This window comes from Acomys minous, assembly GCF_964271855.1.
Source record: "Acomys minous genome assembly, chromosome: 2".
In the NCBI taxonomy this organism is placed as follows: Eukaryota; Metazoa; Chordata; class Mammalia; order Rodentia; family Muridae; genus Acomys; species Acomys minous.
Window position 1 is genome coordinate 63,865,709 of NC_140484.1, and position 27,757 is coordinate 63,893,465.

General features: G+C 45.6%; 1 protein-coding gene across 2 annotated transcripts in view; it reads right to left on the minus strand.

Moving 5' to 3' along the window:
• DOCK1 (dedicator of cytokinesis 1) overlaps positions 1–27,757 on the minus strand; it is a 502,641-nt gene that overhangs the window by 95,635 nt on the left and 379,249 nt on the right. For both annotated transcript variants that reach the window (XM_084751055.1, XM_084751054.1), the window contains exon 30: positions 1,764–1,842. In XM_084751055.1, coding sequence (XP_084607181.1) covers positions 1,764–1,842 — 79 coding nt within the window. The remainder of the gene's footprint in view (positions 1–1,763; positions 1,843–27,757) is intronic.

Consider the following 27,757-nt stretch of genomic DNA (forward strand, 5'->3'; position numbering starts at 1 on the left):
CATATACTCAAAGTGGGGAGTGTAAAGCTAGACCCTGGTCCTCACAGTAGCTATAGAAGTCTTAGCTGGATTAAATAACTGACAAGTAAAAAAATGAATCATTAAGCAGAACTCTGTAGGTAATTGCCGATATTAACTTCATTGCAGATAATTTAATCTACAACACTAAAGCAATTAGGGAATTGCTATGTAAAACCCAAGACCATATAATCACGAGAGAAATGTCAGGTTTGACTACAGAAAAGTTAAATATTTTTATATAATAAAACTTAAAGTCATGAACAGGATATTTTAAGAGGCCAAACTTATCACAAACACTAATAGCAGAAGAAACGGTTCATAGCAAAAAAAATCCCCACCGCTGGTAAAGACGCTCAGCCTACCTAGTCTTAAAAATGTAGTGATCAGAAGAAGGTTTATAAAAACAAGAATCTGAGTTCTAAAGAAAGCCTGTACAAAGTTGCTTTGTTCAAAAGAGGCCAGCGAGGGGGTTCTGGATAGCTCAGTGGGTCACAAGACAAAACACAAAGACAAAAATGTAAGAAAGGCACTTGTCATGTGGAAGAGAGGTTGACGGGGTGAGAGGGAGCGAGAAGATGGGGTTGGCGAGAGAGCATGACGAGGATGTAGTACATAGATATGAGAAACCTTCAAAGAAGTTAATAAGAGGTTTATAAACACACACGTACATATACGTATATGTGGCTAGCGAGGGTGGTACTGACAGAACATTTTTGGGAGGGCACTGTGACACTGTCCATTAAGCTTAAATGTTCATCCTGTTTTGCCTGCACTCAGCCCTTTCTCAGGGGTGCAGGCTGTGACATTCATGGAAGCTCATGGAAGCTTGGCTCAGGACAGCGAGGAGCAGAAGCATCTGGGCCATCTTGCAGGGGCAGCTGAGAGAGTGCAGGCACATTCATGCTACGGAGTGTGACAGGACTGCAAAACACTCCACATTCAAAGCAAGATGAAACCATGCATCGGCCCACATGGGTGTGCCTGGTGTCAGGAAGAGCGCTGGGCGGTTAGTTAGCCTGGTAGAGAGGGAGGGAGAGCTGCAAAGAGCAAAGGAAACATCCCTAACGACTCATTCACCGCACGTGAGTCTTTGTTTACGATGCACGAAAACACGGGCATCAGGCAGAGAAAACAATAAAAAGTTCAAAAAGAAAAAAAAAAGATTTTTAAAGTAACATTGCTCGGGCTGGGGATGTGGCTCAGCTGGTAGAGGGCCTAGCTAGTATGTCCAAGGACCCAGGGGTCCCACCCCAGGACCCCTCCACTCATACTTAGGCAGGGCATATACAGAAGAGGTATTTATGAGACAGGAGGGTCCACTGTGGCCACTACAGACAGCACAAAGCCAGTAAAGAGTCCAAAGGGGAGAATTTCAGAAGCATTTAGCTCAACGAAGCACACCCGACTCCCCTCCACTGAGCCCTTCATCCTGTCTTAGGATGATCCGAGACCGGCAGCCAGGCATAGTGGCACTCGGTGGCCTGCCTGCTGCTTCCTGCCAGAAGAGTCCCTCCTTGCCACTCTGACTCAGTACTTTCTTTCAGAAACAACTCTATCTCCTAACTCGCTAAGTGGAGCGAATACACTGGAAGCACGCTTTTCACTTCTCGGGTTCCATCTCCACACCTATGAGGAGGAGGCCAATAAGCATCCGAGGATTAGAGCTATAAATGACTGACGTCGAGTAGCCGTTAGCTTTAACATGATTCTTCCACAAAGGTGCTGTCTCCGGCTCCTTTTACCTGCAGCTCAAAGTTGGCTTGATCCAGGAATTTCTTGTTCAGCATATCTGCATACTGATTAATGGCTCGCAGGAAGACTCTGAAAGATCAAGAGAAAATGGCATAATTACACACCTCGGCTTTGGCACCTTTGTAGGTTTGGCATTTCAATTAGGTAGGATTCCAGACTGTCAAGAATTCGAAGTCTCTTCAGTCCTATGCGAAGTTGGGAGGTTTTGCCAGTGAAAAACTTCTAGTGTTATATGCAGATCTTTTCCAAATTAATCAAGAAAATTAGCACATGCAGAATGAAAGAAACAGACCAAAATAACAGCCTCTAAAAGTAACTCTTAAAATGTATCATGAAAATACCCTGATTTTCAAAAAGGGAAGGGAAGATGTAAATAAATTCCTGAAGTTACAATGTCTTATTGCTTCATAACCAAATCCTTCAGTTGGGTTTTGAAAGCACTCTTGGTGTGCAAGCTCTCAGTCTTAGTGTGGTTTGGTACAATGTTAATGTACTTGGAGGTACCGCCGTTATCAGTGCCATCTGTCCTTTATCCAATCACTGTTTACTTAATAAAAGAAAATTTAAACTGGCTTTAGTAGATAAGACAGTGACCTGGCAAGGATTTGAGAGGCATTGTGATCCTTTGATTCACTGGTATGTACAATTGGAGTGTGTGGTGCTGGGCACAGGGAGGCCAGATGAGGACATCGGACACCTTGCTCTATCACTCTCTACCTTAGACCCTTCACCTGGAGCTAGGATGGTGGCCAGCCAACCCCAGTAGTCCTCCTGTAGCCTCTGGCCACCTAGTCCGGGGATAACAGGTACACGTGGCCATGCCTAGGTTTTTACATGGGGGAGGGGGATTTGAACTCAAGTGTAAATACTTGTACAGCGAGGGCTGGAATACACTGAGCCATCTCCCCAGCCCTGACAATGTACAATTTTCAGCACATTTCTCAACACCTTGACTTCTACTTTTCTATGATGAAGAGTGCAATTTGGGCTGTCAGGGAGGACTCTGGAGGACAGTCTTTCCTCAGCTTGTTCGCTCAGTAGACTTGTTTTATAACCCTTAAAAGCGTTGACAACAGTAAAGCATAGTCCAGCGACTGCTTTGTAAATGGCATTCTCCCTTCGCACAAAGCAAGGATGCAAGAGGAATTAGCATCAGGTCACAGATAATAAACTTAATTACCTCTCCTCATTTAGACAGCAGGAAGCAGCTACAATGTGAGGGAAATCTGGGTTACTTGAAATCCCTGCTCTCTGGCAGCAAGCACTGTCTCTTTAAGTTAGCATGCTTACTGAAGCTGCCTAGATCCTGCCATCCCAGAGTCACCAAAGGCTAGTGATGTTAAGGGATGAGGGGACTCTCTAACAGGGTCTTTAAGGGGCCTCTGGCAGAGCCTTTTGTACAGCACTTCCTGCCATTGCACTTTCTCACTCTTGAACGCAGCTCTGTGAATCAGGAGCCGCAGGCATCGTTTCATCAGAAAGCCCAGCAGCAGGGTGTAGGACGCACACAGGTGTGCCGCATGGCCCATGGTGGACTTTGCTATCTCAGTCACTGGAAAAACAGACAGTTATCTGTATTCTTCCCTGGAGACACAGGGAGACATAACCAGATTGGAAGAATGAGTGGCTTTTTTTTTCAAGTGTCTTTTAATGGAGGACCATGGGGATCACGGTCTTGTCCATTAACCAAGACTGGGCAGCAGCATCCATTGGCCAGATTCTGCAAATCTAGGACGCCTAGTTACATTTGAGATATAGCTTTTGGTGCTGAACTCTGTAGTTGACTTCGTTCTTTCTTTGAAGCTGAGTGCAGGGTGTTTGCGAGTCCTGACATTACTACCTGGGGCACAGAACTAAGGACATACATGCCGTGTGTGTGTAGCAAGAAGCATGGCACCGCTGGCTAGCCTCTAGTCTAGGGGAGGTGCCTGTCATGGCAGGCTCATCTCTCAGGAATACAGCACTGGCCAAAAGAAGACGATCTCCTTATATACTCAACTCTTGGCCTTTGGTGCTACATGCTGCAGAAACAGAAACAATATGCCTGCCTCAAGCCTCAGTGGAACACAATTTCCTGTTTTCACAAGAATTGACTTGCATCAAGTCCAAGAACTCCAAGCTTATATAGCTACAATATCTTTCCCTTTCTATTTTTTTTTTCCCTTCAGCTTTTGTGGACATTCCCTAGAGTACCCTATTGCCCTTAAGAGCTACAAGTTGCTGTCCCCAGCCCTTGATGACAATAATGATGGGTTTAGCACAACATGGATTATTATTACAGGGTAATTATTTTGCCTCTAGATAACACCCAAACAGTTGCAATATGCTACTTCTAATTAAGCTCTGGAACATTTTCAGCTAGTTAAATAAAGATATTTCTCAAAATGCCCCTCCCCTCCTTTTCAAGAAAAAGAAGCCATGTCAGGCTGAAACAATATGAAGGCTGAATAAAAACTTTTTTAATGAACTGTCAGCTGAGAAAGAGCAGTGCTGAGAGATAGATTCTATAATTTAGAGTCCCTATAAATTTTTTAAAAAGCCAGGACAAAACTCTAAATAACACAGAATGCAAGTTGCATGAAGGAAACTAGGGGAGATGATCAAATAAACACTACAATCAATGCTGTAAACAAGATCAAATGGAACATGGGGCTCAGTGCTTCGGGGTACGGTGACTTGCACAGACCTGTCATGGCCATGTGTAAATAATATTCCCATAGTTCACAGCAATGGGTTGGAAAAGATGCTATGTCCCCAGTCTTCCTGAAATGAATCAATTGGCTAACTAGGCAAAAGAAAACATAAGCAGTGGCTATTTTGGGTAGGATGACCTATTAGGCACTATAATCCTGTGTTACTTTTAATGAATCTCAAATGAAGGCGCATAAAAGCAGAAAATCGTATTAGAAGCTTTTGCACAGCACCTGCTTTGGTCATACAGGTCTGTGAAGGGGATCCCAAGTCATCTGACTGGACAGATTCATGATGCCTTATTACCCTAGATAGAATATAGGCTTTCCTCCCAGTGTGCCCAACACAGCAAGATCTCAATTGGTTTTGAGAGGAAAATGGCCATATGGAAGGCAGATAGGTGGGTAGATAGATGGGCTTGTCTTTACACACTGGTGATTCTGTCTCTCCTCCACACTGCTGGAGAAAAGGAAAAAACAAGAAGAGAAAAAAGTCAAAGAAACACTCCCCTTTCTAACAACGGGTAAACAGTATGGATGAGTGGCAGTGGGTGAATGGAAAGGATGGGTAGGTGCATGTGTGATGAGTGAGTGATGAGCGGGTGATGGATAGATAGTGTAGGGATGAATAAATGAGTGGATGAGCAGTAGGGTGGATGGATGGATGGGCAGGCGGGTAGATAAGTAGGTGGATGGATGACAGGTGGTTAAGTAGTAAATGAGTGGGTGGGCGGATGGATAAATGGGCAGATGGATAGGTGGGTAAATGTCAATGAATGGGTAAGGCGGCCTACAAGACCAAACTGACTCATATCATAGGATCAAATATTTGGTATTTTATCTTGGTCTCTAGTGCCACTGCTTTCTAAATTGACTTTCTATGCCAGGGTTCAATGGTTTCCAGGTTTTTGTTACCCAGGTTTCTGATGAAGCTTGGCAGCTGTAGCTAGTCATTGCCTCCCTTCTCTCCTCTTGGTCTCCAGAACTCCATGCATTACTCTCCTTATCTCTGGTTCATTTCTTGAATGAAAGAATCTTGACTTTTTCACATCAAGAGCATCTCAGTGGATCCCTTGTCAGTGTGTGTATTCTGAAAGGCTCTGTTCCAAGGAACCATATGTTTACAAATACAGTAAGAGATCACTTTAAGCCAAGGTGAGTGTTAGGAAATCTCACCAACCAAAGCAAAGTACTCCATGCCCCTCAGCTTGCTCAGTGGAGGTCAGGAACTAAGTAAGAATATGAGAAAGATGCTTCCAGGGAAGAAGGTACCAGAAGAGGCAGGTGTCCTATTCATGCAGAAGAGCTAGAGGCTCAGTAGGGGGAAACCATCAATCATCAGGCAAATGGATCAAGCTCTGCCCTGTTTAGAGCCTCAGATATTAGGTGGTAACTTCTAAACACCTAGCTAATGGTATAAAGTTCAAATGTGTTCATGAATGCTCTCCCAAATGGTTCAAATGATTAAGAAAAGGGTAAGCCTGCACTTAACAGAGCTCTTTTCAATCATTTTTAATCTATGGAAGGATTTATTTATAATCTAAAATTTTTGAAAGATAAAACCCTACACAGAGATAAATAATACAGGGAGAATCAGAGGCAAATCATGTCATCCTAAATAGATTAAAAAAAAATGTCATCAGGCTGAGCGCCTGCATGTTTTATTTTCAAAAGCCTAGTGGAAAGAAAATTATCTCTGGTAACTTAGTCATATGTCCAGGAAATCAGGGAAGCATGTTCAAACCTGTTACAATAAAATCTGTGCACATTGTGTGTGCGCTTACATAGCACGTGTATGGAGGTCAGAGGACAAAATAGGGTGTTTCTCTCTCCTCAAAAGCTTTCCACCTTTTATTTAAGACAGAGACTTTCAGTGACTGGAACTTCACCATGCATGACAGGCTAGATGGCCCATGAGTTTCGAGATACTGTCTCTACTGCCCGGATTACATGCATAGGCACCACCCAGCTCTCCTTACATGGGTTTTGGGGACCCATATGCAGGTCCTCACACTTGTAGCAGAAGGAATGTACGGACTGAACCACTTTCCTAAAATTTTCTTTTCAAATTGTGCCAATGGGGGGGGGGGGAAGACAACCCTCAAAGCCAATATAATTCAACTAACCAAACAACACAGGAGGCTTCTCTGACCTTTTCTATATGAGGCAGTAAGTGCTGGTTGTTTTCTAGTAGAACAATGTTCAATTCTATTCTGTCAGCCTCAGCTAAGTTTAACTGTAGTTGACACATTTACACATTTGTATAGTTAAAGTCTTATCTAATTGTATCTCTATATATGTCAATCAATGGCTTCCTCTGCATATAAACATTTAGCTGGGCGCCAAGTCGCTCAACATCACAAAGGCATCATGAGGATGTAAGGTGACAGATAGATTAATAAGGATGATTAACCACTCCACCAGATGTACATATGCCACCAGAACATTCTACATCATGTGAGTATATAAAAACAACTGCCAATTAAAATTAAGTTAAAAAGGATATGTCACATCAACGAAAGAAGCAGCTCAAGTCTCTGAGCAGATCATGAGAACAATAGGCTGAGGTACCATCCAGTTCTTTAGAACTTCTCAATCTACAAGGCTTACCTAGTTCAAGATTTTGAGATTGAAGTGAAGAAGAGACATTACTACATGTCCCACAGTCATCAAGCACCGTCATCTCTATGCATGCTACGATGGATAGTTAAGCCTAGTTTCCCCCTTGGTTGTCTCTGAAATCTACTGAGGCTCAATTTTGGGCTGGTCTGTGAAGGCATTTGTAGGAAGGGTGAACTGAGAGGGAAGACCCACCCCCGAGTGGATGGCACATTTCAGAAGGAGCCCATCTACAAAGTGGTCCTAGGGCAAAGCGGTGCTGTTGTCATCCTTTGCTGACTTGGGAGCCCAGCTTCCAAAGCTTTTAATATAGACTGAAGAACAGCGGCCCTCCTGGAATTCTCCAGGCCTCCAGCACCAGACTGGGACCACTGAGGCATCTGATGTCATGGACTGAGTAGCTATAGGATTCTCACTTCTCCAGTGGGTAGAAGATAGCCAGTGTTGACTTACCGAGTCCATACTGTCTAAGTCCATGATATATATATATTGACTCCTTTGGTTCTGTTCTTCTAGAGAACCCTGACTAATAGGACACACTACAGAATCTTAAATTGCATTTGTTAAAAGGAAGTTGTGCCTGTGATTGGGTCTATGCTCTGCATGTCTTAGCGGATATACCTGAAAGAGGTGCTTGCTGAGTTCTAAGCTTCTCACCAACATGAAACTTCCGGAGAACTTCCCAAGGCTCCCGCCTTTCTGTCCCAGTGTGGATCGTGACCTTGCACAAAAATGGGCACCGTCAGAGGAAGCTCAGGCTCTGGGGGCAGCTGCTTTCTAGGATCAGGCAGGTGATGGATGGAGTACTAAATGTACCACAGGCCAGCTCAGCTTCAAGGACTGGATCCAAATGACTGTGGTGTCACAGCTGCTGGACAGCTCCACTGTCTCTTTTACCCAGTGCTTGCTGCTGCTAAAACTCGAGAGGAGGGGGCCTCATCACTACAGGGGAAGAAATATGGGGAACGGTGCAAAGCCTCCAGGGAAATGCAAAGCCAGTTACAAAGCTGTGAAGCTGAGGGTTTTTCTTAATTTCTTCCCCAAACTCGCTTTAACTTACATAATTAGATTGCACAGTTCAATATGAGGGCATTTAAATACTCCTGGCATCAAAACAAGTTGCTTTTGGGGGAAAGACTGCATCCTTTACTAAAATGTTTTGCCCAAAGTGGAAAAAAAAATAAAAAGAAAAAGAAAAGAAAAGAAACAAACAAATTAGAAGCGACAGATCCCATCCCCCGCAGGACAATGAGTCAAGTGCAGGATCTGGAAATGTGCCTTCAAAGGATTTCTGCAGAACTCAGGAATGCTGGGAGAAAAGAGGCAAGCTAGGGAGAAGTGATGAAGGAGAGGCAAGAATGCCACTTCAATTAAATGAGAAAGGGAAGTAACGATTGCTTTATTTCAGCAAATCAGTTCAGCTGTCCAGTCTCCACCTTGGCAGAGAAGCTTTCCTGTCAAATCAGAGGCCAACTAGGGTCAGCAGCTTCCTGTTGTATGACCTCTCCTGGGAACTGGAAAAATGAGAGAGACATGAGGTGACTTCTAAGGGGGACCCTAGTACCGTAAGTATGAGAACGGCATAGAAGAAACCAAAGGCTGGGCGACCCAACGTTGCCTCAGCAAAACTGTGTGGGAAGGGCCAGTGTCAGTGCAGAGCCAGCCCAAGCGTGAGTGTGGGGTGGGGTCGTGTTTGCAGATGGATAATGGAGGTAGAATGAAGTCCAAGGCCTCTAACCAGACCACGTGTAACTGGGAGGCTCCCAAACCCAGACTCCATCAGCACCGTTTTCATGTCTGCACAGCTCTGGCTACAGTTTCCCAAGGTTTCCTCATTCCTTTTTCAAATCAATAAAGACTTAAACATCCATCAGTCTCTTGACTAAAATCCTAATTGTTCTGAGTTGTTTTTTTTCTCCTCCTGCTGGCCAGTATGGTAGAAGGCTTGGATTGCAGACAGCAGCACAGAGAATTTTCTGGGAGGACCTGCCCTGACTAGGTTGTGCAGCCCTCACTGCAAGGCTTCCAGGAGCAGAGATAGCTAGAGTCTCATCCTCTAGCTGTTGCTAAGGCAGTGGGGCAGGATGATGCCCACCCCACCTCCCCTGAAACACCACTCCCTCTCAGGGAATCCTGAGGGATGCAGGGCCCATGTCAAGCCGCCACATCCTGCCTGGATCTCATGGTCCCTCTCAACACCTGGCCACTCTGCTCCCGGGTGCTCTTCTGTTTCAGGCAACCTCTATGTTACAGGCACCGCTAGTCCTTTGTAACCGTGTTATTGAATATGCCCAAGAATTATGGGGTATAAACTATCCAATACTTTTCACACAAGTAAACTGAGGCTCAGGGAGACCACGATCACATTTCTGAAAGGGAAGTAAAGTCTGGGGCTGAGCACCCGGAACCTCACACTGCTTTCCTTCGGAATGGGAACCGGGTGGTTAGCAGGACCCAAGGCAATTCCTGCACTTGCATTTCTGTCATGTTATAGCAAGGATAGCTTCCAGAAGAAACCTAAGCAGGCAGCACACCATGAGCCCCTGCTCAGGCTTTCATAATTATACCTTCCCATGGCTGTCTCATCTCCATCTCCATCCCTGAACTCTCTCACATGTATTTATTTATTTATCTATCTATCTATTTATTTTATTTTATTTTAGGGCAGTTTTAGGTCCCCAGCAAAAACGGGCAGAAAGTACAGAGTTGAAATGTACTACGTGAAGCCTCTCTCCCAAGTATGGCCAGCCTCCCCCAGTACCCTCCTTAGCTGAGTTTGGTGCATTTTCAACAATCCATGAACCTACATCATCTTCTGAGCTCCCACTATTACCCTGAGACCATGTTTTCCATTCCATTCACCTCTCGTGTTGTGTGCCCTGTAGTTGACAAGTGTATGGCAGACATCCCCTATGACAGAACCGTAAAAAGCATGCTCACTGCCCCAGGATAGTCTGTGACCCGCCTAACCCATTTTCCCTCTGCCATCCCTGGCAGCCACTGATCTCATTCAAGTTAAGGGAGGAAAGGCCTCCTCTGCCTCACAGTTCAAAGGTGCCGGCCACTGTGGTGGAGAAGTCAGGGCAGCAGGAACGTGAGGCAGCTGGTCCCATCACATCCACAGCCAGGAATCACAGAGTGATGAATGCACGCTGCTGCCTAGCTCCCTTCCTCTACCGTCCAGGATTCCAACCAGGGGACGGTGCTACCCACAACGGACACATCTTCCCACCTCAATTAATGCAGTAAAGATAACAAGATAAATCAACTGCACCTCTCCTCCCCCAACCCCTGCCAGCATCCCAGAGGCCCAAGTCCTGACTGATATTAGAGATACTAGATTCTGTCAGTTTGAATTTAGCATTAATCATTAGTCTGGGTGTGCGTGTGCCTGTGTGTGAATACTCATTTACTCCACCAGAGAACTCCTGCTGGATACAAGATGAATTAAAAAAAAAATCAGTAGCCCATCTGTATACAAATAACAAACAGGCTGAGAAAGAAATTAGGGAAACTACACCCTTCAAATAGCTGCAAATAATATGAAGTACCCTGTTGTAACTCTAACCAAGCAAGGGGAAAACTTGTATGGAAAAACTTCAAGTCTCTAAAGAAAGAAATTGAAGAAGATATCAAAGATGGAAAGATCTCCTATGCTCTTGGATTGGAGGGAACAACATAGTAAGTATGAACATATTACCAAAGGAAATATATATATATATATATATATATATATATATATATATATATATATATACATTTCAATGCAATCCCTATCAAAATACCTACACAATTCTTCAGACCCAGAAAGATCAATTCTCATATGGGAAAAAAAAAAGAACAAAAAAACCCACCCGGAATAGCTAAAACAATCCTGTACAATAAAAGCTCTTTCAGGGGAATCTCCATCCCTGGTCTCAATCTGTACTATAGAGCAACAGTAACAAAACCAGCATGGTCTAGCAATAGGCTAGTTGATCAATGGAATTGAATCAAAGACCCAGAAATAAACCCACATACCCAAAGACACTTGATTTTTGACAAAGAAGCCAAAATTGTACAATGGAAAAAAGATAGCATCTTCAACAAATGGTGCTGGTCTAACTGGGTGTCTACACGTAGAAAAATGCAAATAGATCCATATTTATCACCCTGCACAAAACTAAAGTCCAAGTGGATTAAAGACCTCAACATAAAACCAGACACAGTAAATCTGCTAGGAGAGAAAGTGGGGAAGAGCTTAGACGTCATTGGCACAGCAGACATCTTCCTGAACAGAAGACAAAGAGCTCAGGCTCTAGGATCAACAATTAATAAATGGGGCCTCATGAAACTGATATGATTCTGTAAGGCTAAGGACACTATCAACAGAACAAATCAACAGTCTACAGACTTGGAAAAGATCTTCACCAACCCTATATCCACAGAGGGGGGATAATATCCAAAATACGTGAAGAACTCAAGAAATTAAACACTACCAAACGAAGTAACCCAATTAAAAAATGGTGTACAGAGTTAAACCGAATTCTCAACAGAAGAATATCGAATGGCTAACACCTAAAAAATGTTTAACATCCTGAGTTATCAGGGAAATGCAAATCAAAACAACTCTGAGATTCCACCTTACACCCATCAGAATGGCTAAGATCAAAAACTCAAGTGACAGCAAATGCTGGCTAGGATGTAGAGAAAGGGGAACATCCCTCCACTGCTGGTGGGAGTGCAAACTTGTACAACCACTTTGGAAAACAATTGGTGCTTTCTCAGAAAACTGGGAATAATGCTACATCAAGACCCAGCCATAGGCATATACCCCAAAAATGCTCCACTATACAACAAGGACATTTGCTCAACTATGTTCGTAGCAGCCTTATTCATAATAGCCAGAATCTGGAAAAAACCTAGATATCTCTCAACTGAGGAATGGATAAAGAAACTGTGGTACATTTACACAATGGAGTACTACTCAGCTATTAAAAACAGGGAAATCTTGAAATTTACAGGCAAATGAATGGAACTAAAAATGGTCACCCTGAGTGAGGTACTTGGACTCAGAAAGACACACATGGTATATACTCACTTTTAAGTGGATATTAGCCCAACATAGATGTCCTCTGAGAGACTACACCCAGTAGGAGTTTGGGACAGATGCTGGGACTTGCTGCTGGGCTCTGGGTGGAGCACTGAGAGTGGTAAGGAAGAATGGGCGAATAGAAGGACCCAGAGGGTTCAGATGCCCCATAAGGAGACCACCAAGGCTGGCAGTTCTGGACCCAGGGGGTTCTGCACAACCTGTTGCACCAACCAAGGACAATGTATATGGTAAACCTAGCCCCGCCTGTTTAGATTTAGCCAATGGCCAGCTCATTGTCCATGGTGGGGACTGCCTCTGACATGATCTCTGGTGCCCCTGATTCGATCACTTCCCATTGGTGGGTAGGCCTGGTGGCACACAGAAGATGAGGAAGCAGGCTATCAGGATGAGACCTGATAGGCTGTGGCCATATGGTGGGGGAGGAGGTCCCCTTCTGTCAGAGGTCTAGGGGAGGGAAACACGTGGAAGAGGAAGGGAGGGTGGGAATGGGAAGATACAAGGGAGGCATAACATTCAAAATGTAATCTGAATAAATTATAATAAATTAAAATTAAAAAGTACAATATAAATAACATATGTTGATCCCCCTTAGCAATTTTTGTTTGTTTGTTTTTAGAGACAAAGTTTCTCTGTGTAGCCTTGGCTATCCTGGAATTGCCAGGCTGGCCTCGAACTCACAGAAATCTTCCTGCCTCTGCCTCCCTGAGTACTGGGCTTACAGGTGTATGCCACTGTGCCTGGCTACATCTTAGGAATTTTAAGGCATGCGTTTTAGCAACTGTAAGTTACCGCTGTCTATCTTCAGAGTTCCTTACAGGCATGAAACATCAGCTCTTATACGCTCCCTACTGTACTGGTCTCCCTGTCCTTGGTAACTTCTTTCCACTGTCTGACTATGAATTTGACAACCCTCGGTACCAAATAAGAGCGGAATCATAAAGAATTTATCTTCTAGTGAGTGGTTTGCTTCACAAGCAAAACATCCTCAGGGTTTGTCTTTGTGGCTATCACTCTCCCTTCTTTTTAAGGCTGAATAAAATCCTATTGTAAAAGTCATACTGTGTTTGTTCGCTGACCTGCTGACTGGACATGAGAGCTGTTTTTCAGTTTTTGGCTGGTATATGTATAGTTATGAAGCTCAGTGTCTAAGGATCTGGTTTCAATTCCTTTGGTTGTCCTGGAAATGACACTGGCCACCAGAGTGGTGACAGCATTAGAGGCTTTCAAGGAACCACCATGCTACCTTACATGGCGGCCGCACCATTTTATGTCTCTAACAACAGTACATAATGGTTCTCACTTCTGTATGTCCTCATCGAGGCTCGCTATTTTCCCTTTGGGAATTCTTCTATTAAGTCTCATTATAACACAGCCATACTTAGTCCTCAAGAGAGGACACATGGCTGTGTGCGGGATGGGATGGAAAGATGCTGGCCAAGGAATTCATAATGAGTTAGGTAGAAGGAAAAGATACCAAGAGATCTGTGTACAGCAGGCGCCTGTGGATAAATGTGTTTTGAAAACCTGTGAAGAAAGTGGCTGTTAAATGCCTCGCCACAAAAAAAAAAAAAATGGCATCGTTGTGGGTTAGCTAATACGTTAATTATCTAGCTATAACCATTTCACAGCCCATAGATACCTCAAAACAACTGTGTTGCACAGAAGAAGAAAAAAAAACAAGCATCGTTACCCATCAAATAAATAATAAAAATCTTAATAAGGCGAGCGCTATCTCTCTCTCCAACTTCCTTCTGAAGGTCACTCTCCAGTGCCTCCCACCCCCACCCAGAATACCCATGGCAAGGAAGTGTTGGATTTAGTGACAGTCTGAATAGTGATGCAAAAGTGATCCTCCAAACACTGGGGGCGGGAGGCAGTTTTAATGAGGATGGAGGCAGAAAATGGAGTACATGGTTTGACTCTAAGAATCAATTGTGGTGAAAAAGGAAGGGTCTTGGTTGCCCACGGGGTCCCTCTGCCAACATCCCAAAGCTCTGCTTCCCCCTCTCTCGGGATGGTTCAAGGACAACGGCGTAAGATGACAGAAGATGGAAGATGGTCTAGCCGGAGGCAGATACAGAGAGGGGAGTGCTAACTCTTCAGGCTCAGGCACAAGCATGCAGATTCTGCCAGGTGAGAGAATCACCCTCACCCACACCTGAGTCTTTGCTGCTTTCCAGATGCTCAGGAACGAACGTGGGAGGGTCGGAACAGCGCTAGGCATTTCTGTTCAAGGAGATGAAATGTTTTGGGAATAAACAGCAATGTTGATGCCACAACACTGCAGATGTAATTAATGCCACTGTGCTGCACACCTGTAAATGGGAGAAAGGGCAATTTTATGGCATATATATTTTATAATAATAAAGAAGAAAAACTCGTAGAGGGAAAAGGAAACAGCATTTTCTAGAAACTGCAGCAGTGGGAGTCATGATTTTCCGCCAGCATCTCTGTGACTCAGTTTCATGCTTAAAACAAAACAAAACAACGGAAAAAAAAAAACTAAGCTAAACTAAAGCAAACCAACAAACCTGGGAATAAGAATGTGTGTCTTTCACTCTCCAAGCCCCAGGCTGTTTGGATCCAGGAGTCTGAGGGGGCATTGATAAACAGGCATAAACCAAGACAAAAACCAGAAACGTAACAAGGTAAACAACCACAAGCCTGGAGCCTGCGGGCCCTAGGGTGCCTGTCACATAGCCTGGGAGAGGGGTCAGCCGCATGCCTTGAGGAGCCTTATCACCAAGCAGGCAGCAGGGGATCCCATACAGAATAAAGTCGAGTACAGATGAATGCACCTTGTGAGGACCCCCCGGGGTGAGCTGTAAAGTTCAAGGCAGAGATTCTTCAGAGAAGCTAGCAGAACAAAGGGCTAGGCATCTCCAGTCAGCTCATGCTCCGATGGACCAGCTCTGCCTGGGACTCTCCTGGTGCATCTGCAAGACTTGCTTAAGGGCACTTTAATCATTTAGCAAACTAATGTAACTTGCTCCAGGCTCCTTTGCCATGGGCTAAAAACTGGGACAAGATTCTTTGGCCACTCCAGGGGCCCAGGTGCCGGAGAGTGTTCCGTGAGCAGCTACCTGGCACTTGGCATTTTCTGCGTTTCCCTCAGCCTCACTGGAGTGTGCCTACCTAATTCCGCTCACTACCAGGCTAGCTTCTAGGAGGCTTACTAGGTTTCTGTGTGAGAGGAATAGGGGAATGGGGTGCGCGGGGGGGGGGGGGGCATTTTCATACTCTATAGTGTTATGAAGACATGACTCTACTCCATATTGCCGAAAAAAAAATTGAAGGCTACTTTATTAATAGCTTAGTGGTTTAGTGCTAAGCATTTTATTTGTTCTGAGTTAACCCCGGCTCACCCCAGCTCAGATGGCCCGGAGAGACACAAGGTCAACAGCAGCCTACTCTAACTAGGCTCGGAAATTCAAGAACTGCCGGATTCCTGGCCTTTAAAGAATGAAGGAAGAGGAGGAGGGTGGTTTGAATCCCCAACACCCACACCAAACTCAGGCACGGAGTTAGAGACAGGTGGGTCCCAGAATCCCCACTAGCCAGCTATCCTACCAGATACAGTGAACTCTGGGTTCAGTGAGAAAACCTCATCTGGAAAACGAAGGCCAAGAAACGGTTGAGGAAACCGTCCTGACCTCAGTTTCAGGCCTCCCGCAATCCCACTGGCTTTGCAGTTTCTTCTGCTGACTATCAAAATAAACCAAGCCGGTCCAGCTGCTGTGGGATGATGGGAGGGGCTTCGCGACAGGATGATGGGAGGGGCTTCGCGACAGGATGATGGGAGGGGCTTCGCGACAGGCCCAGGTCTCTTGGCTGAGGCCTGGGACACAGGGGATTCAAACTCAAGTCCTCCAGTTTGTGCAGCAGGCGCTTCACTCCCCAGCTCCCAAGCTGCTTCTCTTGAAGGCCTGCTAGCTAATTAGTGATCTTAACTGTGCCCCTTTACAACAGCAAGGGTTATCACAGGCACAGCAGTGTGCTAAATATCTATGGTTCTGCCACAGTTGGGGTGGTGGTGGTGGGGGGTGGGGGGTGGGTTGTCCCAGGCCACGGTTTTCTGTGGTCACACTGGAGCTCTGCAGACCTCAGTAAAAGTTGGGGTTTTTTTATTTTTTTATTTTATTGTTTTGGCCTCTCCTGGAGCCACAGACCTCAAAGCCAAATGAGTTGCCTAGGTCCTACTGGTATTGTCTTTCAGCCTTTAACTCCTACATAGAGAAGTTCTCTTTGGTTGGCCTGACATAATTGTGTGAGAGAAAGTGGAGGAGAAGCCAGGAAGATAAAGCAAGAGATACTAATGTGTACTAAGCTTGAGAGAAGGGACAGGGTGGAGGGTGGGGGTGGGGTAAGGGGCAGGGTGGGGGGAGTGGGGGGAGTGGGAGAGTGGGGGTGGGGGTGGGGGTGGCGGCCCTTTCAGAAGCTGCTGTTGTGCTATCCTCTGAGTGACACTTCTTATTACCAGGCATAACCTTATTCTGAGCCTGTGAGGCCATCTCATTCCAAGCTCATTTGCTGGCTGGATTCAGTGTAGCAGCCTAGACCATGGGAGCTCGGGCATTGAATTATGATTTTTCTTCCCCTTGCAGTCAAAAAAAAAAAAAAAAAAAAAAAAGAAAAGAAAAGAAAAAAAACGAAAGAAGTTGCTTGTATTTACATAATTGCTCAGAGTCACAAGAGGGATGCCAGGCTTTCTTCTTCCAGAGTGTAGTGTGATCCCACTCACTAAGTAGTGGGGCCAAGGCACCTGTGCCAGGTTACAACCTAAGCAGACAGGGAGCTGGGTAGAATCATGGCTCTGAGGTCCTCACACTACAGCCTACAGATCAAGCCCATTTTCTTATGCAAGCAAATTTTTACTGGTATCGAATAAATCCACACAGAGATGAAATGTAGCCTATCACTTGAGACAGTCTTCTGTAGCCTTAGACTGGCCTAAAACTCCATATGTAGCCAGAGATGACCTTGAACTCCTGATGCCCTTGCCTTCACTTTCTGAGTGGGATGAGAAGTGTGTACTGCAGTGTGGTCAGACTCTATTATGGGGTTTTATGCATGCTCAGCAAGCATTCTCACAACTGAACTATACCCTTAGCCCTGTGGTCTACCATTTTAACAAGGTCATTTAGCAATTCTTTTGAATTCTTCAAAGAGGGAAGACATAGCCACTGACCCCAAGCCTATGATCAGCTTTTGGAACACATGCTAATAAATTCATGAATCAGTCCCTATGCTCAGAAGAAAAACCACCATCTTTTACTATTAAGGCCACTTGACCTTGCTTCATCTATCCTGGACACGTTCCCCCCCCCCCCCCCCCCCGATCCTTGGAACACTGCTACCCAGTGACCTCGACCTTTTGTTTCATAAGCGTTCAATCCTACGACTTGGAAAAATGGATTCAAATCCTGCTTAGGGCGGAAAGTAAAGCAGTGTAACAGTCAGATGAACAGCCTGAGAGGTAACATCAAGTGTCTTGGTAAAGCAGTGAGCTATGGATGTCCTGACTTCACTAATCTATCAAATGGGTCCCAGTAGCAACAAAAAGTTCCTAAAACAGTGCACTGCACACAGCCTGAACTAAATGTGAGAAAGCAGGTGAATTGCTTCCACACAAACATTTCAACAGAAAGCTGGTTTAGAGGCATGCCATAGGTAGTCAGTTGGCTAACAACCTTTAACTAGAAAAGCGTACTCTAAAGTGAGTGGCTTGGCCAAGTGCTTTGGTTCTTTCCTTGACTATTAGCTGAAATCCTGGTGTGTTTGAAATTATTTTATGAAAGCCGGGTGTGGTGGCACATACCTTTAATCCCAGCACTTGGGAGGCAGAGGCAGGAGGATCAATGTGAGTTCAAGGCCAGCCTGGTCTACAAAGTGAGTCCAGGACAGCCAAGGCTACACAGAGAAACCTCGTCTAGAAACAAAACAAAACAACCCCCCTCCCCTGCAAAATAAACAAAAAACAAAAAAACAAAAAAAGATAGGAAAAAAGAAATTATTTCAGAAACTTTGAGCTTTCTCATGAGCAAAACTAATCATAAAAATAGCCACCCTTATAGAAATCTATGTTATGTGAACTATTTGGACATAGATGTTTTGGGTACTCCCCAGGATTCTGTAGGAATAGGTTATAAAGATCTAAAGAACTCAGTGTCTGGGGATGGTACCAAAAGCCTCACTGTATACTCTAGCATCAAGCCACGAGTCTGGAAGACTCAGCTAGCCTGATGATGACCATTGGTTGAAATCCATCTTGCATCTGGCATACTTTCTCACCTGCCTGGAATGTTTTCTTTCATAAGGCACAGAAAGAGCAGCTATCATGACAGAAGGACTTTTGGGAAGCTCAAGGACACTGGATATACAGACATTATGTGGCTGACTTTGGCAGCAAAGTAATGAAGACACAGCTTAGTGGCATCACTTTTGAAGATGGGTGGTAGCTTGGGGCTGGGGAGATAGCTCAACAAGTAAAGCACTTGCTGTGCAAGTGTAAGGACATCGTTCGGATCCCAGGACCGAATGCAAAAGCTGGGTGGGAGTTAAAGATGGCATCTCAGGAGCAACCCAGTTACCCAGACTAGCTAAATTAGGGTTGAGCAATAGACTCTGCTTCAACATGTAAGGCGGAGTGTAGTCAAGAAAGGTACCCAACGTCAACCTCAAGCCTCCACATGCGCGCACATACACATGTGCACCTACATACTCAAAATGCATGTGCGCTTGCACACACACACACACACACACACACACACACACACACACACACATTCATGAATCTCACAATAGTTTATCAGATACCACCGTATGCCTCAGCTCTTTGTCACTGTTATCTTTGTCACCTATAACTGAGAAACAATTTAACAGGAAGATTCATTATGGACCCCAATATAAAAGCATACTGCTAAGACAGGCACAACATGGGGGAAGAGGAAAGCATTCACTTTATGGTGGGCCAGGCAGCAACTAGGAAAGAGCCAAGTGCCATATAAGTCCTTTCGGCACCTCCACTGTGACCTACTTTCTCCAAACATGCTGTACTTCCTCATAGCTCATAGCTGTGAACGCATCAAGAAATTAGCCCCTGGATGAAGTCGGTGGCAGCATGTGTCAATTAGTGCTAGGAACTGAACATCAAGCCTAATATACACAAGCCTTTTTGGTGCCCACATCCTACCCAGACTTTGGCAATGACCAACTTTAGGTACAACAATGGGGCTCTCTCTGTGCTCGCATGACTTCCAGTGGCACAATATGCCACCTGAGGTGACTCTGAGCCACCTTGGAACCTGAGTGGGACCACTCAGAGGCAGTCCCTTCATTCCGTTCCTTAGGAAATCCGCCTTCCACGTGTTTTCTGAGTTCTGATACTGGCAAAATACTTTAATGACTGGCTGATTAATGGTAAGGATGAGACAGGCGGATGACAGTGAAGCTCATTCATGTTACTCAGGAGACATGGCTGGGGCTTGGTTGTCAACTGAATTTGCAGTGGCTGATTTCTGTTGGGCTCATCTCTCTGTCATTTGCAGCTCAGGGGTGGAAGACACCTCAAACAGATTTTCTTTCCACAAGGGGCTCCCCCGAGACAGCTGTTTCTTGATCCCATGACAACTGAAAGCTATCAGCTAAGCTACAGAGAGCATGCAGCTCCCACCTCTCAAGATCAACGGCCTCTGCTCACAGCTCACCCTGAAGTGACTGCACCGGTTCTGAGGCACAGTGGCTCATTGTGCATCTATCTATCTGGCTTGGGCTACATCCACTAGTGAGAGGAATGCCAGACACATGTAACAGAGTCTGGGATGGACCTGAGACAGCAGCAGGCTCTGTTCTGGAGTCCAGGAAACAGTACCGCTTGGCCACCCTGCCATGCCGCCTGCTAAGCCCAGAGCTCACACACTCTCCCACTCACTCTCTGATTAGTAGTGAGAGGAGGCAAAGAATGTCCACTACATGTCTGGGCAACTGAGCAAAAACTAGCCAAAGCTAGCCAAGCCTTCTACCTCCATTGTCTGTACTGCATGATTCATTGCTCACAGGTATGAAAGGGGCGCTGAATTCCTGGCCCAGCCCCCATCTCAGAGGCTCAATCAGTTGCCTGATGGCATCACAGCAGTGCCTTCTGGAGAACTCTGGCATTTAGACAACACTGCCGCAAAACTACAATTAATCAGTTAATTAATTAATTAATTAGGGATTTTTTTCCTTTGATTCTTGGACTATCCTCAAACTTACTACGAAGTTTAAGTGGTGACCTTGAGCTTCTGATGCTCCTTCCTTCACTTCCTGAATGCTGGAAGTTACAGGTCTGCCCCACCACTCCTGGTTTATAGATTCTCACTCCTGGGCATAGATTCTCAGGCTTCTGAATGCTAGGCAAGCACTCTACCAACATTCCCAGCAACCCCCTTCCCCCATGCAGTATAATTTAAACGGTCTGCTTTTGCTTCAACGCACTTGGAAGAAAATTTGAGCATTTTGATCAAGTACCGGAAGTACCCGTGGGAGGGACAGCCCACACATCCCCAGGTGGCTGGAAGGCAGGCATGGAAGAGACAGAAAGATGCTGAGACAATGACATCTTTAAACTCACTTGGCAGCGAGACTGTGGGGAAGACAGCATCCCCAGTGGCTCTGGGCTAATGCTTGTGTCTCCCAAATTCAGAGAGTAAAAATCTTTACAGCATTAGGAAGTAGGCCTCTGGGAGATGATTAGCTGATTGAGGGTGAGGTTTCCAGGACTGGGATTGGCATCCTGGTAGAAAGCAGCCTACGGAAAGGAAACTCTCTCTTAACCCTTGCAGTACTAAGAACTTGTCACAGTATTATGTATGATTCCCATCAGCAGAAGGGAATCTGCCTCAACAATGACCTTGGATTTTCCCATCTTTAGAACTTTGAAAAATGAACTGTTGTTTTTAATCCTCCAGCCTTTGGGATTCTGTCACATCAGTCCAAGTAAGTCAAGAGTGATCTTCCTAGGCATTGTGATCACACATCCCTGATGGCTGTGCTGTGGAACTCGAGGCCATGTAGGCCATGGGTCTTGAGGAGGGCGCCAGATGTGTTTATCCTTTGTACTGTTGCCCAAGGTTGGAAAGCAGGAGGAGGGGGCAGTGCAGCAGAACTAATGGAAGATGGTTGGAAGCCTGGGCTGACGATGGTTGACTTTCAACTCATGGGACGTGACTGTGAAGATCATTGTTTGACAGATTATTCCACAAGGTCCCTGGAATTGAACATAGGGTGACTGCATGATGTCTGCAGAACCCAGAGCTGGTGATATGGTCTGGCCAACTACAGGGTGAGGTACCCATGTGTGCTCAAAGGCTGGCAGTCTTGTGCTCATCACATCCTGCCTCAGAAAGCGAGGAGGACACCTTAATAGAGGTGAGAGAACCAAAGAGAAGATGGAAGGACTGAGTCAGCTCTCCTTTGAGGAGAGAAGGTACACCTGTTCTTGGCCTGAGTCATTCTATTGTCCTAAGGGCTGAACCATATCAAAGCTGTACAGCCGGGAGGAATCCAATGGCGCTTTTACACCTAGATAAAGGAAATCTCAATGGAGCTGCTAGCTAGGACAAAGCCGGAAGTGTAAGCTGACTCTACAGAGGGCACAGTAGTCCTGGTCTGTGCCAAATTACTATGCAGGCCACCAGCGAACACCAAGGACTGAGTCCTCTGCTCCTCCAAGGAAAGAGCGCAGGTGGCAGAGAAAAGAAAACCAGCATGGCTTCCACACAGGGGAATCGTATTGTATTTTATAAATGTGCATTGGTGTTTCGTCTGCATGTGGATATCCATTCCCTGGAACTGGAGTTACAGACACTTGTGATCTGCCATGTGGGTGCTGGGAATTAAACTCAGGTCCTTGGGAAGAGCAGCCGGTGCTCTTAACCTCTGAGCGATCTTTCCAACCCTGGGAATCTTATTCTCAAAATAGCTTCACTGAAAAAATATTTAGAGAATATGTTAATAGTTTCTATAATCAAATTCACGCAGATAAGACCTTATGTATTTAACATGGTATGTTATTCTGTAAAAAAAAAAAAGTAATGTTAATGCCTCTAGAACAATATGGCCAATAATTTCTGTATAATGCCAACCCAACATGGGAAATTGGGAGACATTTTCTAAAATTGAGAGACTGTATCCCAAATTGACCACACGGCTAAAGTTTTTAAAACTTGAAAGTACACACACACACACACACACACACACACACACACACACAGAGAGAGAGAGAGAGAGAGAGAGAGAGAGAGAGAGAGAGAGAGAGAGAGAGAATCTACCAATGAAAGCATCATGCTCTGCATCCAAAGCAGCAGTAGCTCCTCTAGGCTTCTATGTTCTATTGTCTTTGAGCAAAATTGTAGATACCCAGCATACTTCGTTGGAAAAAAAGTTAAAGCAAAATTCCACAGAACAGCATAGGCCTGCTACTATTATGGTACTGGGTACCATTTTATTAGTGAACTTCTCATCAGCATCTGGACAAAAAAGTATTCTGAGGAACATCATTGCAGGCAGCCCTGCTAAGGCACAGTCACCATCATAAAGCAGGTTCAAGATATTACCAGGGCTCTGGGTTTTAAGTGGAGGTGCAGAGGGCCTGGGAATCTTACTTGATGCACTATGATGCTGTGACACATCCTCCCCAGCACATGTTTATGACCTTGTAGTTCTAGAGGTCACATGCTTACAAGGGGTCCCAATGTGCTGGAAAAGCTGTGTTCCTTATAGAGGCTCCCAGAGAGAGTCCACTGTCTTAGCTTTTCCTGTAGGTTTCCAACCACCACCTGTAACCTAAGCACCCCAAGACATACTGCAGCACATTCCAGAGACCTGGGAGCTAGGGTGTGCATACCTTGGGGGTGCTTGTATTCCGCTTGCTGTATTGAATGAGAAGTCACTGGAGATTAAAACTCCACTCTAAGTGCACAGTACCAATATGGAGTTTCCCTACTCGCTGTGGCCACCTCTGTGTCTTCCTTACTATCGCTAGGTACCTCTTGTTATCCTTCTGTGCTCAGGCCCTGTCTTCTAGAAGGTAGGTGTCTTAGTTTCATTGACTGTTGCGGTAATAAATCACCCTGACAAAAGCAACTCAAGGGAGAAAGGGTTTGTCCGGCTCACAGTTCCAGGTCACAGTCTTATCACTTTGGGAAGTCGAGGCAACAGGAACTTGAAGGAGTTAGTCCCATCACATCCATCAGCATGAGCAGGGGGCAATGAACTACTGCATGCTGGCTTGTGCTTCATCCACTCTTTTTGTTCATCATCCAGGACTGAAATCTAGGGGATGGCGACACTGACTTTCAAGCTCGATTTACCCCTACCCGTTAACATAATTGAGACAATTCTCACAGACACACCCCCTAGGCCCGTTCCTAGACGGTTCCTCATGGACACTTCCTTTCCTACAGTGTGTCAAGTCGGCAATTAAAACTAACCATCAGGACTGGCATTCACATGGGAGTCGTTTCTGCAACCTCCACACTAGATTTACACCAGATCAGATCGCAGGCTGAGAACAGTGTGCCTGTTCTCCACACTGCACTTTCTGTACCCGAGACTTCAGCCCCTAGACCAGTGGACATGCTCTATTAAGAACCACACCTTAAAGAGATTATGCCTCCCAGGCCATATGGTCTCTGTTGCCACTACTCACCCATTGCGTAAAAGTGGCTGCAGTGAACACATGGATGAGGGGACTGTGTGCCAGAGAGCTGTATCCACAGGCCCAGAGGTTTGAATTTCATCTAATCTGGGTGCTATCAAACATTCTTATTTTGACTTTCCTCCCCTCATCTTTAGGCACAAAATAGTGAAGTAATTTGGCCAATTTATCTATTCCCAGTTTAAGTTTGTTTTCATCTATTTTATTTTAATATGGAATAGTGCAGACTGTGCATCACATGCATGCAGGTAACTTGCAGAGGCTAGAAGAGGATATTGGTACCCTGGAACAGGAGTTACAGGTGCATGTGAGTTATTTGGTGCAGGTGATGGGAATCAAACCTGGCTTCTCTACAATAGCAACAAATGCTATTAACCATCAAGTCTCTTTAGCCACTCATTCCTAATGAGAAGCCATGTGTGCCTCAGCCTCTGTTGGCCTCTTATTCTCTCCCACCCTTTGGTAAGGAGATTCGGCATTCTGTGATTCAGAGAATGAAAGGCTAACTTCAGGGAAAGGTAAGGAGGGGAAGCAAACTGAAATGAGGAGGCATCACGATGGGAGGGACCACTCAGGATACAGGGGCACAGCACTGCTTCTCAGAATAATGCCCTGTGTTCAGCCCCAGGCACCCCAGATGTCAGGGAGGTCTGAGTCCGGTGAAAGGTTAAGGATGGGAGGGATGTTGGAACTTGGAGACTGATTTGAATCTGTCTGTAAATGCATCTTGGGAATGGACGCAGAGCGCCAAAGAGGAGGGGCAAAGGGCAGAGCATAGAGCCTATTTGGACACTAGATTTCATCTGGATAGAGGGGGAAGGGAAAGCCTGCTAGGGAAGAGAACAAGAGGGTGAAAGGTGTGTTGGGGGGGGGGGGGCTGGGAGAAGAGATACACCTTGGACAGAGAGCCAGGACCATGTGGGGTCATGGGGTCAGGGGAGAGGGTGGGGAGTAAAGGCTGAGTCTAGGACTGGTGACATAAGGACAGGGCTTATTGACTGGGCATCATTGGTTACAGTAGAACAGATATTAAGAGCAGAAGGGGGTAACTGGGGGTCTTCTACAGAAGGAAGGAGGCTGGGACCTGGACTGAAACCGCTCTGGGAAGTCTGCTCTGAAGATAAAATACAGATGTTAGGCAGGGAGCGGAGGGGAAGTCAAAGCTTCCTCTGAGAGATGAGTCTGTATGGCGGTTGCAGACATTGGAAGGGAATAGGCAGTCCACAGGAGAGGGCGGCAGCAGAAGAGGAGCCCCAGATGGTGGTTCTGGTGGGCTGGGGCTGACCTGTTTTAGTACACGATAGATATTTCTAGAACAAATAAACACCCAAGTGAATGATGTCTTGACCAGGTTTTAAGCTCTGTCCTTGTTTCCATGATTTCTTCCTCTATGGTTTAAAGCCCCCACTTGCCTGACCCAGCTCTGACCTCATTCCCAATTTGTTCCCCATCCCGGTCTACACTGTCTGATTTGATGCTATCAAACCTGACATGTTCCTAGCCACATGGCTGTGCACGAGGGAGCCCTGGGCGCCTGTTCCACTTACACAACATCTCTTCACTGGCGCCAGCTCCTGTGTATGGGCTAGACTGTGCTTCCCGGCCTGCCCCTGGAAAGGCGCATAGTAGCCTTTAAACCACCCTACATCTGCCTCTGCTCTCCCTGCCTGACTCATGTTCCAGTGCTCACTGTCGTCCTTGGTCTCACCACCCAACACTCCAGTGTTAATCTGACATCTATGCTGAAAGCAGGAGGAGGTCATAAAAAAACAAAAACAAAAACAAACAAAAACTCAGCTTGTTCATAGCCCCTGCCCCTTACATGGCTTCTAGAAAGAAAAAAAGACAGGGAATGGGGTGCACATGAGTGGTTACTACTTATTGTCAACTTGATTGACAGGAACCATCTGGGTCTTCAATGAGGCACACCTCTGGCCAGGGCTGTGGTCTCTCCTCAGAGAGGAGTAACTGAGGAAACAAAACCTGCCCTGAATGCTGACATCGCAAGGAGAAAGCCAGCTGAGTACCAGCATTCCCAAATTCTCTGCCTCCTGGTCTGTCAAGGTATGAGCAAGCAGCCCCACGTTGTGTCTTGAAAGAATCCTAGGCAAAAAAAAAAAAAAAAAAAAAAAAAACAAAACAAAAAACAAAAAAACAAAAAACCAAAACTTGGCCTTTCACAGAGGCTTCAGGGAGCCTGAGTAAGTGGTTAGAACCCTAGTGACTACTGGAGAAATTGGAGTGTCATCTGTTAATCTTTCTGGCATGTGATTTTACATCTTAATGGTTTTTAGGCAAACCCTTTGGAATATACAGACCACCAGAACCAGAGCCCACCAGCCAAAATGCTAAGAAGGCCTCATGTGTTACTGAGGCCCTATAGCTCAGCTTTCTGAGCATAGCTTAGAATCAGGGTGCTCTGTGCTCCGTGTTGCTCACTCTTGCTACATGACAAGCCCCAGAGACAAATCCCAGGGATTGTAAATGTAACTCGTATGGTGTCATCTCACAGGTTGGCGTAAGACCAAACATGATCCGGAACAAGGGGACATGGCTAGCATCTGAGTCCACCAGGCAGTGAGTGAGCAACTCCAAGGTCAGCCAAGAGCAAGCACAGAACAAAGACCAGCCCATCTGCTGCCAAGCCCCGGGTAGATGCAATTAGCAAAGCAAAGCTGCTGGGACACAGCCTTCTGCTCAGTTCTGCTCTAGAGAGAGTAGGACCGACAGAGACCAAAAAACTAGGACCTGACCATGATGTTGGGGAAGCAGGCAGGGGATTCTTGTTCTTTCTTTAAAACACTTGTTTATATTATTTTTAAATTATGTGTCTGTGTGTGTGGGGGGGGGCGGATGAGGTGGTGGGTGGGTATGTGCACATGAGTGCAGGTGCCCATGGAGGCCAGAAGGGGGCACACAATCCCCTGGAGCTGGAGTTACAGAGGGTTATGAGCTGTCCAGTGTGGGTGCTGGGAACTGAATTTGTGTCCTCACAAAGAGCGGCTAGTACCTTTAACCATTGCACTATCTCTTCAGTCCCGTGGAGGATTTCATGGTTCTGATGAACACACCATATTACCAATATAATAGGTCCATCGTTTGCATTACTGTGCTTTTTACCATGCAAATGAAGCCACAGTGGCCGTGAACATCAACTCTGCTATTAGAGGGAAGTAACTAGGTGATCAGGGCTAATCACCATGTACCTTCTTAATGCTAAGTGACTTATTACCCACAAACACAGGGGGAGCGTGCTCTGGGAAGGGCCCTACCAGCCGAACACGGGCACGTTAAGCTTCTTAATTGAAAATATAATCTGTATTGCGGAGATTAAAATATATTGGATTCATTTTGGCTCTATTCTTCCCCATTGTCCCACATACATTTTCTTTATGCTACACAATCAAATTAGTTCCCCTGCTACGGAAATTATTTCCACACAATAAATCAATTTTATAGTGAAGCTATGACTGAATGTCCTATTTAAAGGGAAAGCAACCCGGGGAACGGAGACAATTTTCTAACTGATGCGATCAGTGCACTGCCTCCCGCCGTTGGCGATCTGAGTTGCTTTCCTCTTTTCTTCTCCAGTGCCGTCCTTGAAGAAAAGCTTTAGTTCCATGTGATGGAAGAGGCAGGTAGGTAGCTGCCTGCCTGTCAGAGTGCCAGAGCAAGCCTCCGAGGAAACTCCTAGCTAGGCTGGCTAAATAATGTCAGTCCCTGGTCCAGGAAAAGACCCCATTCCCAGGCCTCTGCAGAAGTTTTCCCAGACCCCTCTGGGAGACCCATGTGCCACACCTGAAATGCTTTATGTAGGTGCACAACAATTGTCCTTGTTGGTATATGACTGAGCCGCATATTCATGAAACCACATGTCTGAAC